The sequence below is a fragment of the Cajanus cajan genome, chromosome 1 (genome assembly GCF_000230855.2).
Source record: "Cajanus cajan strain Asha chromosome 1, NIPB_CcT2T_4, whole genome shotgun sequence".
NCBI lineage: Eukaryota > Viridiplantae > Streptophyta > Magnoliopsida > Fabales > Fabaceae > Cajanus > Cajanus cajan.
In genome coordinates, this window is record NC_138517.1 from 34,523,054 (window position 1) to 34,537,398 (window position 14,345).

General features: G+C 39.1%; 2 protein-coding genes across 2 annotated transcripts; both read left to right on the forward strand.

Moving 5' to 3' along the window:
* Positions 1-11,161: 11,161 nt before the first annotated feature.
* On the forward strand, positions 11,162-11,614 carry LOC109803766 (uncharacterized). The gene has a single exon (XM_020365441.2). It carries the CDS (start codon positions 11,162-11,164, stop codon positions 11,612-11,614), a length of 453 nt encoding a protein of 150 aa, XP_020221030.2.
* Positions 11,615-13,508: 1,894 nt separating this feature from the next.
* LOC145954350 (uncharacterized) lies at positions 13,509-13,898 on the forward strand. Its single transcript, XM_083068388.1, has one exon. It carries the CDS (start codon positions 13,509-13,511, stop codon positions 13,896-13,898), a length of 390 nt encoding a protein of 129 aa, XP_082924514.1.
* The last annotated feature ends 447 nt before the right edge of the window (positions 13,899-14,345 follow it).

Sequence of the window (14,345 nt, forward strand, 5' to 3'; positions counted from 1 at the left end):
CACTTTGTAATTTGGGGTTTAGGTTAGATTCATCTCCTATCATTTGAGGCAGTGTTATTAAGATTTGAGAATATGGCCCTTTCAAACCCCCAAGAGATTAGACGTGAGCCTAAATTGACAAATGAATATTTTTTTGATATGATTGCACGCAGCTAGACCGATTAAATAACAAACCTTAAACCGAAAACTTGTGTCGAGCGTGCAGGATAGTCCAACAGCGCCGGCCATGTTAGAGAAACCTATCATATGATTACAGTTGTTATTCATCTAATTAAAATATACTTTACTTTTTTTATGCTATTTATTATTATTATTATTATTTTGCAAAATAGTTTTATTATGTGGTGAAGGCGTGATTGCAATTTTGTGTCTGGGCGGTGGCTCTTCTTGGTTCTTGCAACTCAAATGCTTATTACTTTATTTATTTTATGATATTTTTTGAATTTTATAGAATTTATTAGTTAGATGACAATTTGCAAAAGGATGGTAATTGGTAAAACAATCTACAAGGCTAGGATATATAGAAGTTGGGCAGGTAAAACAATTTATTATTATGATTATTATGTTATTTGAAATTTGAAAATTTTTTTTTTTGGTGGGTTGGTGGGCTGGCCCGTTTGACCCACCAACCCGTGGTGGGCCGGGCCGGGCCATAAAAATTCTGAAAATATAAAAAGTGGGCCGGGTTGGGTTGGCCCGTTTTTAAGGTGGGCCAAAGTGGGCTGGTCCACATGGGCCGGGCTGGCCCGTTTTGACAGCTCTAGATATGATGAGTGTTACATGTTAAAAAATTTAGCACATAATAAAATAAGTGTGAATTTAGTTAATAATAAATTAAACGTAAAGTATATTAAAAAAGTGATGTTAAAGGTGAAGAGATAATGGTAAAATTGATATGGCAAAAAGATAGTAGAAATAATGGAAGTAAGAAGCTAGAAATGGGAAGAAGGTGGTTTGTTTAATGATAATGGTAAATGGTAATAGGAACAGCAGTAATGGCATGCCAATAATAATAGATTAAATCGGTTGGGATTAAATGGCAGAAGTACGATCATAACGACACGATTACGAATAATATATTATTGTTATTTTTATTGTGAGATAAATATATAATTCGTATCTATTTTTATATTTATGTAAGTATTTATTAAGTAGATGTTTATTAATATTTATGAATATCTGTAAATATTTATTAAAAATTACAGTATAAAAATTACATAAAATAAAATTTATATAAATAAAAAATTTGTATAATAAAATTGATAAATAAGTTCCACATATTTTATAAATAAAAAAATCTGCATAAAAAAATTGCATAACCCTTAATACATATATAATCTAAAGAATTTTTTTATAAATTAAGTAATTTAATATTAATAAATATTCGTGAGTTAATATATTATGATACTCATTCTTGTCCCATTAATATATGAGTACATAAAAAACTGGTAGTTGTTGTTACTCGTAAATATTTATTAACGATACTCATTTTTCCTATAGTAGATATTATGTACATGCATTTTTTTTTGTCATCCTTAGATACTATTGTTTACACTTATATAAACTTTTATTTTTGTTAGAGTGGTTTTAAGAGTATTCTTTGACGGAAGTATTTGTAGAATTTTTGTTAATTTTTTATCTATTTTTTTATTTTTTATTTTGTCATATATTTTTTTATAAATTAAACTAACATCTATATATTAAAAGCTAAGAAACCACTAAGGTTAGTTGAGTTGAAGAAATTGGGGTAGTAGAAGCAGGCGAACATTCTATCCCTATTGTTTTTAAATATATTTTTTTAATTTTTTATATAACTTAATTTTTTATTTATCTTATTTATTTGTGAATTAATTTAATATTTTTAAAATAAATTATCAATAATTAAAATAATATTATATTATAATATAAATTATTTATCTATTATCTAAAATATAATTTATATATTTAAATATAATATTTATTATATATATAATTTATTATAAATTTTAGTTATATATAATAAACATTTAACTTAATGCAGAAACTAAAAATTTTAGTTATGTATTAAACCAGATTGTGAGTTAAAAGTCTACTTCCAAAATGAAAATTATTTTACACTCTTATAGCAACTTTAATTAAAGTATCTCAAGTGTGTATCTACTCTCTATTCGATCTCATGTTGTTACATTATTTAAGCAAAAGTCACTAATTTTTTTTCTTCTAATAATTAATTTTAAACAATTATTAAGACACTCACATTTTTTTATTTGTTCTTAATATTGTATGAAATTAAAATATTAATCAATTATTTTAACTAATTTATATAAAAAAAATATCTAATTTATTTTACTAATTTTTATCATAATTAGTAAAAAAATGTCTTTGTTGTGGCATCAAGCCAGAAAATAAACTCTAAGAAATCAACTGATTGCTCTCTCTCTCTCTCTCTCTATCTCTCTCTCTCTCTCTCACTCTCTCTAATGGAAGCTGTTGTGAATCTGCAGCTTAACTTTATTATTTATGAAAACAGTCATTATATAGAATGATCATAACAGAATTACAATCAAATAAAACAAATTCTAACAAATCAATCTTATCAGTAAAATTAACTAACAAACTATTTATTATCAGATTAACAATATCAAAACAGATGAATCTTATCCTAATATTCCCCCTCAAGTTGGAGCATGGAGGGAGGAAATGCCCAACTTGGACAATAAAAATTGAAACTGCTTTCTACCGAGAACTTTAGTTAGAATATTTGCAGGTTGGGAATCAGTCCGAATGTGTTGTGTGGAAATAGTTTTGGACATCACATGTTCTCGAACAAAATGACAGTCGAGTTCAATATGTTTTGTCCTTTCATGAAAAACTGGATTAGAAGCAATATGAATAGCAGATTGACTATCACAATATAGTGTCATTGGCATGGAATGAGAGACACTAAGATCTTGCAGAAAAGCTTTGATCCATAGTAGTTCAGAAGTGGCAACTACCATGGAACGATATTCAGCTTCAGCAGAGGAACGAGAAATGGTGTGTTGCTTCTTAGATTTCCATGAAATAGGGGATTGACTGAGTGTGATAAAGTAGCCAGTGATGGATCGTCGAGTAATAGGACAACTTGCCCAATCAGAATCGCAATATGCACGAAGATGAAGATCACAAGTGGAACAGATAAGTAGTCCTTGACCTGGATTACCCTTGATATAACGCAGGACTCGCAACATTGCATCATAATGTTCTTGGAGAGGATGTTGAAGAAATTGAGAATGTGTTTGTACAGCATAACTCAACTCAGGTCGAGTAATGGTAAGATAAAGAAGGCGACCTACAAGACGTCGATAACGTGTGGGATCATCGTAAGTTAGACCATCTGCAAGGGCCAATTTATGATTCTGATCCATGGGAAAATCAGATGGTTTACACCCAAGTAATCTGCATTCATGCAAGATATCCATAGCAAATTTGCGTTGACTCATAAATATACCAGAGGAGCTACGAGCAAATTCAATACCGAGAAAATATTTAAGTTTGCCAAGATCCTTGATTTTGAAACAAGAGTTAAGATGAATCTTAACTTGATCACAAGCAGATTTGTTGTTTCCAGCCAAAAGGATATCATCAACATATATAAGAACCACAACGAAATCCTAATCTCTTGTGAAGGTGAACAACGTGTAATCAACTTTGGATTGTTGAAATCTGAAATTAAGAAGAGAGTCACCAAGTTTAGCAAACCAATTTCGCGGTGACTGCTTGAGACCGTAAAGGGAACGTTGTAATTTGCATGCAGAGCCAGGAGAACCAACAAAAAAACCAGGAGGAAAACGCATATACACTTCTTCTTCAAGATCTTCGTGGAGAAAAGCATTATGAACATCCAATTGATAAATATCCCATCCTTTTGCAACAACTACAGAAAGAAAAGTGCGTACACTCACCATTTTTGCAACAGGAGAAAAAGTTTCATTATAATCTTCTCCTTCAATTTGGTTATTACCTGCAATAACTAATTTAGCTTTGTATCTTTCTATAGAGCCGTCAGAATGATACTTGATTCAAAAAATCCACTTACAAAGAATTGCTTTCTTTCCTGGAGGGAGAGAAGTGACAACCCAAGTGTGGTTATCCTCAAGAGCCTGAATTTCAAGTTTCATAGCTTGTTGCCAAAGTGGATCCTTCATGGCTTCTTTAAACGAACGTGGCTCAATGGTATTACTAACAGCCGCTAAGAATTTTTGGTGTTGTGAGGAAAAATTATGATTAGTAACAAAGTGCTCAATAGGATAAAGAATACCTGAGGGAACGCTAGATAGAGTGTTAGCAGAAAAGGGTGTAGTAGCATTGCGACAATAATAGTCTTTAAGATGTGTCGGTGGTCGATGAGATCTACTTGTACGTCGAAGAGGCATGGAAGATGGAGATGAAGTATCAACAACACTCCCCCTTTCAACAGACTCTGGATCAGGTAAAGGTGCAACATCTGAAGAGGAAGTACGAGTATCATGTGGTTCATACAAAATCATAGATGTGGAAGTAGGATGTATGGGAGCTGGAGGAATGTCCGTGGTAGGTGATGCAAATGGAAATTCATCCTCAAAAAATTTAACATCACGAGAGACAAAAATCTCCTTTGTATCTAAATTAAACACCTTCCAACCCTTTTTGTTAGATGGGTAGCCTACAAAAACACATTTTTGTGAGCGTGCAGCAAACTTATCAAACAGTTTAGGCAAAATTGTAGAATAACACAAACAACCAAGGACCCTAATATGGTAATAACTGGGTGGAGTATCATGAAGTACTTCATAGGGACATTTTTCATTGAGCAATTTAGTGGGAGTTCGGTTAATCAAATGAGCATCTGAGAGAATACATTCACCCCACAAGTCAATAGGAAGATGTCCATCAAATTGCAAGGCACGAGCCACATTAAGAATATGATGATGACGTCGTTCGACTCTACCATTCTGTTGTGGCGTATATGTACATGATAATTGTTGAATAATGCCACGGTTTTCAAAGAAAGAACGCAAATGGGTAGAAACAAATTCAGTCCCATTATCAGTTTGAACCCTTTTAACCATGGAATTAAATTGAGTTTGCACCATTGTAATAAATTTTATTAACGTAGAACATGCCTCATGCTTGTCACGTAAAAGATAGACCCATACATGACGACTGAAATCATCCAAAATAGTTAGAAAGTACTGAGCACCAGATGCAGAAATAGTTCTATATGGTCCCCATAAATCACAATGGATTAAATAAAAGGAGTACAAACTATGCTTTTTATTGATAGGGAATGAATAGGGTGTTTGTTTGGCTCTACAACACACATCGCAGGAAACTATTTTATTTGAACTAGAAACAAATGGCAGCAAATCCAAATAATATTGAGAAGGATGTCCCAAGCGTCAATGCCACAAATTGAAAGAAGAGGAACCATGAGTCACATTTACAGAAACTGATTGGCAAAGTACATACACCCCTTCATGTTCAACACCCTGTCCAATCATCCTCCTCGTCTGTAGGTCCTGTAAAAAATAATTAGAATTATTAAATACAGCCATGCAGTTATTGGAGCATAGCATTTGAGAGATGGAAATCAAGTTGCACGTAAGAGACGGCACGTAAAGAACATTGGTAAGTAGCAATAGAGATGTAAGCCTAACATCCCCGCATTGAATTGCAAGAGTACGATCACCATTGGGTAAGCCTATTGAACAAGGAGGGATGGTGCGTATGTTAGAGAGAAGAGAGACAGTCCCAGTCATATGTTGGGAAGCCCCACTGTCAAGAAGCCAAGAGTGTTTGGAAGATACTGTACCACATAATTTTTCAGTGGGCGTTTTGGAGGAAACAACGATTGACATCAACCGTTGAAGCATTTCAGGAGTAAAATCCATAATTGATAAAGGTTTGGAGGGGCCACTATCATCGAAAGATGCACCAGATTGAGTGGGATGAGCAGAAACGGAAGCAGAGCGTCCTGTCGAAGTGCGACCACATCCACGGTCGCGACCAACAGTAGGGCGATCGGGGTAGCCATGGAGTTTATAACAGCGAGAAACATCATGATTAGGACGTCCACAATGAGTACAGGTAACGCGTAGCTTAGATGTATTTGTGGGTATATTAGTGGTGGCGGCACAACCTAACGCGTCTACAGGGTTCTCAGAAGAACGAACAATAGCTTTGTGATTCCTCTTGAGTAACCATAGCAAAAACGCGATTAACGGTAGGAAGTGGATGTGTTGTAGAAGACATGACAAAAAAATTTTAGGATCGTCAAGCTCTTGATACCATAATGGAAGTTGCTGTGAATCTGCAGCTTAACTTTATTATTAATGAAAACAGTCATTATATAGAATGACCGTAACAGAATTACAATCAAATAAAACAAATTCTAACAAATCAATCTTATCAGTAAAATTAACTAGCAAACTATTTGTTATCAGATTAACAATATCAAAACAGATGAATCTTATCCTAATACTCTCTCTCTCTCTCTCTCTCTCTCTCTCTCTCTCTCTCTCTCTCTCTCTCTCTCTCTCTCTCTCTCTCTCTCTCTCTCTCTCTCTCTCTCTCTCTCTCTCTAAGCTCCATGGATCCCTCTCCCTTTATTTGCTCTAAACCCTTCCTTTCTTTCATCATGTAGCAACAAAGGTCATGCAAGAAGGGGCCAGGAATAGGAAGAGCAAAATGAGAATAAGGTAAGAATAAGAGAAAGATATCTTGGTCCAAAAAAAAAGAGTTAACAAGGAAGCGATGGCATAGGAGGAAAAGATTAACGAGGCAGCGATGACTTACGAAGAAAAGGTTAATAAGTAAGTGGGGAAATAAAATAAAAACAATTTTTTAATTATAATCAACAATTACTTTTATAGGAAACAAAGTTTAATTTTAAACAACCCAACATGAAATGTAGATATACTCCAATAATAAAAAATAAAAATAAAAAAGTTAAGCAATAATATCTTAATATAAGAAACCAACTTTTAAGATGCTCCCCGTGTATATTATTTTCTCATTTTTGTATATTTTTACATTTTTCCAACATTTAAAAAATTATATTATTAATTAAAGGAGTAAATGCTAACTTGCTTGGAATGTAAGTCAATGATTTTATATAGCGTTATTAGATTTGGTTTGGATAAGCTAGTCCAACTAGTTAATTTTGGAATTGACCATTTAATCGATCTAAGCTAACTAATGGATCGATATTGCTTTTAATTCATTGCGACTCAATCTGAGTTAGTGGATTTGACTAACTCAATTGGGTCAATGTATTTTTTTTTAGCAATATGACGTTTATGACTTTTTTTTTCTGTTATTTTGTTTCCTCCGCTTGTCGCTCTCTCACAACTTTGATCGTACCACACAAGGCTTGTTATCTCTCCTTTCTTGTAGTTACACACTTCGACAACAATGGTATGACCTTATCGGTGTGGTGCGTTCATCATTTCCTCACCATACATCAACACATCTTTTAGCTTTTGTCATTTGTCCTTACTATACAGTGACATGTTCATCATCTTATCATTAGTAGCGTGACCTTGCTCTAGTGCATGAGTCATTTTTTTTTATCTATTGTTTGCTAGTTGGACTAGATGGTGATTCCTCTATTATTACTTGTTTGTGCATGAGTTTTATTTATTTATTTATATTTTATTTATTATGTTCTCAATTAATTTGATTTTGATTTGATAAGGGTGTCTATAATCTTGAAATTTTAAATGTCTTTGTTCATGAAAATTTTATAATATATTTTTACTTATTTACAATATATTTTTTGAAGCATAAATTTTATATATTGTCAATTATTTAAATTTTTTTAATATAACTCGAGTTAATTAGTAAGTTAGTAGTTTGATTTTTGACCCATTAACCTAGAGATTAGATTGATAACATTAATTTTATGAATTCATTTATTTTTATGCATAGGAAAAAAGGGTTAAAGAGTAAAACAAAATCAATTTTTTTTAATTATAATCAATTGTTCCTTCTATAAGAAACAAAGCTTAATTTTAAGCAACTCAACATGACATGTAGATAATAATAACAATAATAACAATAAATAAATAAATTTATAAATAAAAAGCTAAACAGTTTTATCTTAAAATAAGAAACCAATGTTAAAGATGCTTATAGTGTATATTATTTTCTCTATTTTTCATTTTTCCAACTTTTTAAAAATATATATTATTAATTAAATGAGTAAATGCTAAGTTGCATGAAATGCAAGTCAATGATTTATGGGTTCGTTTATTTTTGTCCATAGGAAGAAATGGTTAACCAGGAAGTGATAACATAAGAATAAAATGTTAATGAGTAAGAGACTAAAAAAAACTTAATCATAAACAATTGTTCCTTATATAAGAAACGAAGTTTAATTCTAAGCAACCCAACATGACATGTAGATCTCCTTCAACGATTAACTTTTTTTTTAACCAATTGTATTTTAAAATAAGTAACCAACATTAACGATGCTCTTCGTGTATTTTCTCATTTTTGTATATTTTTATTCTAACTTTCTTAATTAATTAATATATATATATATATATATATATATATATATATATATATATATATATATGTACTAGTAGGCACCTTTTCGGTCAAACGATAAGCCGATAGGGGTGCCCGAACCGAGGAAGACACAGCGCACAGGTAGGTACCCCCTTCGGTCAGATAATAGGCCGAAGGGGGCACCCGAACCGATGTAACACACTACTACACCCCCTCGGCCTTGGGATGCGTCGAACACCCTAACTACCACCAAGGACGAGCCAAATATCCCTTCGGTGTCAGGCCTAGCAGAACACCTTCCCGGCATTGATTTAGGTCGAACACCTCCTTGGCCTTAGGGTAGGCCGAACACCCTTTCGGCCTTGTACCTGGCCGAAGACTTCAACAAAGACCAGCTCACGAAGAGCATGTGGCAAAACCCTCGGCATTGACTTAGGCCGAACACCTCCTCGGCCTTAGGGTCGGCCGAACACCCTTTCGGCCTTGTACCTGGCCGAGGACTTCGACAAAGACCAGCTCACGAAGAGCATGTGGCAAAACCCTCGGCATTGACTTAGGCCGAACACCTCCTCGGCCTGAGGGTAGGTCGAACACCCTTTCGGCCTTGTACCCGGCCGAGGACTTCAACAAAGACCAGCTCGAACAACACGTGACAAAATTAGACACTTATTATACAGTAATTACCACGCCTGATTAAGAAGAGATTAAGGTTAATTCAAGTGTTACTCATCTCCCAAGGCTGAAGGCCCACTAGGCCCAATTGTGTCACTATAAATACACAGGTGATGTGACATAAATGAGGTACGTTATTATCCAATATAAAGCCTTTATTGCTCTGAACCGAACACTTACTTGATCGTTGGAGTGCCTTTGCAGGTACCCTCCCCCGCCTCTTGGAGGTAGTATTCGGTCGGCACCGAAGACTTAGAAGACTGTAAGGAAGGAGCTACCAGGAGTGTTTCTACGCAGGAACATTTTGGCGCCCACCGTGGGGCCGAAACCAATACGGTTCTCGACCCTTGAAGCAAGATGGTAGCAACAAGAAGCCAGCAGGAGAACGCAGCAACCCACCCCTTCGGGATGCCCCGAGATACCACTGGACAACAGACCAATCACAATGAGGAAGGAATGGAGGAATCCTACGTAGAGCGATCCCAACAACCTAATCCGTCATCGGCCATCGAGCAATTGAAGGCTGAAATGATGGAACTAAGGAGGCTCCGAGAAAAGGACGCTCACGAGTTATCAGTTCTAAGGAAGGAAAATGCAGAACTCCAAAGTGACAATCGATCTTGGCACCCATCCCACGACATCCCAAATACTCTATCACCTAAGGACCAAGGGGAGTCTTCAGGGTGGTACAAAGAAACAAGAGATCTTAAACCCCCACCAGGAGCGACAGCTACTACTCTCGACCAGCAACTAAGACAAGGAAGGACGCCGTTCACACCAGATATTGTCGGGGCCCATTTGCCCGACAATTGGAAAAACTTGGCCCTGGAGAAGTATGACGGGACCGCCGACCCGGAGGAACACCTTGATGTATTCGTCACCCAGGTCGGTCTATACACGGACGATGATGTTATCCTTTGCAAGGTCTTTCCCACTTCTCTAAAAGGACCAGCACTCAACTGGTTCACGAGGCTCCCACCCGGATCAGTAGACTCGTTCACGTCCCTATCATCCCGTTTTGTGATACAGTTTGCCACGAGCCGTCCTCATCAGCTCACATCGATCGCATTGGTCAATATACGCCAAGAAAAGAAAGAGCCTCTGAGAACTTTTATGGAGAGGTTCGGAAAGATGACGTTATCTATCCACAACCTGGACCCGGCCATAGCAATGCATCACCTGACCACAGCACTACGACCCGAACCCTTTGTTAATAGCCTATGCAAGAAGCCACCCCGAGACTTAGACGACCTGAGGCAGAGAGCCACAAAATATATGCAGATGGAGGAACTGGCCGAGTTTCGAAGTCAAAACTGACCCGACCTGTTTCTCGCGAAAAAAGAAAGTGATAAGGAAACACCCAGACCTCGCCCTAGAGACATGCCGGATCGTGGCAAGAGTAATAGGGGGCCGAGATACATGCAGTATACGCCACTCAACACCAGCAGGGCTAAGGTGTTAGAACAGGCCCTAGCCACCGAAGTATTGGCCGTCCCCCAAAGAGCCATGACCCCACCGCACGCCGATAAAACAAAAGCATGCCAGTTCCACCGGAATAGAGGGCACACTACTGAAGAGTGTTCTGCCCTTCGGGACCGAATTGAAGACCTTGATAAGGCTGGACACCTTCAAAGCTTTGTTCGATCGTCAGACAACCGAAGGAATGACAATCGTCCTGGTAGGGGGGAGTACAGAAGGGAGAATCAGGATCGGGCACCTCGGCGGAATCAATCCCGCGAGCATAGTAGGTCCCAGGACAGAAACAATCAACGGGACCGGAATCAACTTAGACGAGTCATAAACACCATTGCTGGAGGCTTCGCAGGAGGAGGAAGCTCATCTTCAGCCCGGAAGAGACACTTGAGAGCCATCCAGTCGGTCAAACGCTATAGGTCGGGCATCTCCCATTCGTATGCCCCCTATAACATTCACTGACCGAGATTTTCAAGGCATTGACCCGGTACAGGACGATCCCATGGTCATCAGTGTAGAGATCAATAACTGTATCGTGAAGAAGACTCTGGTCGATCGGGGTAGTTCGGCGGACATTTTGTACTGGAAGACATTCGAGCAATTGGTCATTCCGGAACAGGAATTGACGCCCTACAATGAACCTTTGGTAGGATTTTCGGGTGAACGGGTGGTCACTCGAGGGACGATAGACTTATATACCTACTTCGGGGATGACCAACGTAGGCGGATCATGGTGCGATACGTGGTTGTGAACGCCAACACCTCGTATAACATTCTATTGGGCAGACCCTCTCTGAACAAGCTCCGAGCCATAGTATCTACTCCACATTTGACTATGAAGTTTCCGTTAGAGGAAGGGACCGTCATCACCGTGCATGCCGATCAGAAAACAGCACGCGAATGTTACTTTGCCAGTTTAAGGGTACAACCAACTACAAAGCCAAGACGAAGATAGGGTCGAGCCTATTGAAACAACGGTGCCTTTCCAACTGGGGAAAAATGAAGAGCAGGTTACTTTCTTGAGTTCTCAGCTATCCAGAGCAGATGCAAGAGATATTAAGCAGGTCCTACGAAAGTATTCGGACTTATTCGCTTGGACTGCAGTCGACATGCCGGGCATCGATCCGAGCTTTCATTGCCACCGACTCTCGGTGTGCCGAGACGCCAAGCCCATCGCCCAAAAGAAAAGAAAGATGGGTGGCGAGAGGGCCCAGGCGATAAAGGAAGAAACAACCAAGCTGCTTCAAGCAAGATTCATAAGAGAAGTCAAGTATTCCACTTGGTTGGCCAACATGGTGATGGTTAAGAAGTCAAATGGGAAGTGGCGGATGTGTACAGATTACACGGATTTAAACAAAGCGTGCCCGAAAGACGCTTACCCTCTACCCCACATCGATGCATTGGTTGACGGAGCGGCCGGCCATCAGAGATTGGGTTTCTTGGATGCCTATTCGGGGTATAATCAAATACCTATGTACCCCCCGAACGAAGCGAAAACCGCGTTCATCACGGACTCGGCAAATTTTTGTTACAAGGTAATGCCTTTCGGCTTGAGGAATGCAGGGGCGACTTATCAGCGCCTCATGGACAAGATTTTCCGTCAGCAGATTGGAACATGCTTGGAAGTTTATGTGGACGATATGGTGATCAAGTCCAACACCGCTGCCGACCACCTAAAAGACCTCCACACGATTTTTGACGAGGTACGGAGACACCACATGCGATTGAACCCCGCCAAATGCACCTTCGGGGTAGCCGGTGGAAAATTTCTGGGCTTCATGTTGTCAAAAAGGGGCATAGAAGCCAACCCCGACAAGTGTCAGGCCATCATCAATATGAGAAGCCCTCTCAATGTAAAGGAAGTACAACGTTTGGTCAAATGCATCGCCTCCGTGGCTCGATTCCTACCTTGCATGGCGGACAAATCCAGACCCATTATGTCTCTACTGAAGAAAGCCACCAAATTTAAGTGGACTGACGAATGTGAAGCAGCGTTCCAAACCTTCAAAACAATACTAGCAGCCCCACCCTTGCTAGCCAAACCAGACCCCCAGTTGGACATGATAATATACCTTTCGGCTTCAGACAAAGCTATCAGCACTGTATTAGTGCAAGAAAAAATAGAACCGATGCCGGTATACTTCATCAGCCGGGCCTTACAAGAGGCCGAGACGAGATATCAACATCTCGAAAAGACCGTTCTTGCCCTCGTGCACACAGCTAGGCGTCTCCGACATTACTTCCAGAGCCACAGAATACTTGTCCGAACGGATAACCCCATTGTCAAAGTCTTGCAGAAGCCTGAATTGGCCGAAAGGATGGTCGCTTGGTCCATTGAACTATCACAATTCGATATTCGTTTTGAACCAAGGGGACCCATCAAGGCACAATGCATGGCCGACTTCATCAATGAAATCACACCACCGATAACTCCTGAGCCACACATCTGGACACTACACGTGGACGGATCATCAAACCAACAGGGTAGCGGCGCCAACATTATTTTGGAAGGCCCCGGCAAAACGGTTATAGAACAGTCACTGCGGTTCGGATTCAAAACTTCTAACAACCAAGCAGAGTACGAGGCCCTTCTCGCAGGACTCAAATTGGCAACCGACCTCGGCATCACTAAGATCCAGTGTTTTAGTGATTCTCAAGTAGTGACAGGGCAAGTCAACGACACTTTTCAGATCAAAGAACCAACATTATTGTTGTACTTTCATGCTTTCTAGAAGCTAAAAAGCAACTTTGAAGTCGTCCGAGTCACACACACACTCAGGGAACACAATACCAGAGCCGACCAGCTGGCCAAACTAGCTAGTAGCAAGAAAACCAGCCATTTGCGTAGCATGATACAGCAAAAGCTACTAAGCCCGAGTATCGATGAGGCTGAATGTATGCAGATCGGTCAGGGAAGCCCCTTCTGGATGGATGCCATAGTCAACCACCTTCAAACCGGAGAATTGCCTGAGGATCCCCTCGAAGCTAAGAAAATGAGGACCACTGCTGCACGATATACGTTGATCGCCGGAAAATTGTATAAGCGGGGCATTTCTTCCCCCCTATTGAAATGCCTCGCTCCTGAACAGGCACACTACGTTCTCCGAGAAATTCATGAAGGTGTATGTGGAACTCATTCGGGAAGTCAAACTCTCGCGGCCAAAGTCATCCGTGCAGGATACTATTGGCCAACCCTAGTCACAGATTGTGTTGAGTTTGTTCAACAATGCAAACCGTAACAATTCGGACCGATAACACACCAGCCTCCCGAAGAGTTGCACTCCATCACGGTCCCATGGCCGTTCTCCGTTTGGGGCATGGACATACTCAGACCTTTCCCCCAGCCAAAGGACAAGTGAAGTTCCTCATTGTGGCAGTGGATCACTTCACTAAGTGGATCGAAGCAGAAGCAGTAACCACCATAATAGCCAGCAATGTTCAGAAATTCTTTTGGAAGAATGTTATCACACGCTTCGGGATCCCATACGCATTAATCACTGACAACGGTTTGCAATTCACCGATAGGCATTTCAATGATTTCCTTTCAGAGTTGGGCATCAAGCACAAAATGACTTCAGTTGAACATCCCCAGTCTAATGGACAGGCCGAAGCGGCAAATAAGGTTATCCTCAAAGAATTAAAGCGACCGCTTGGGCAAGCCAAAGGCTCATGGCCAGATCATCTAC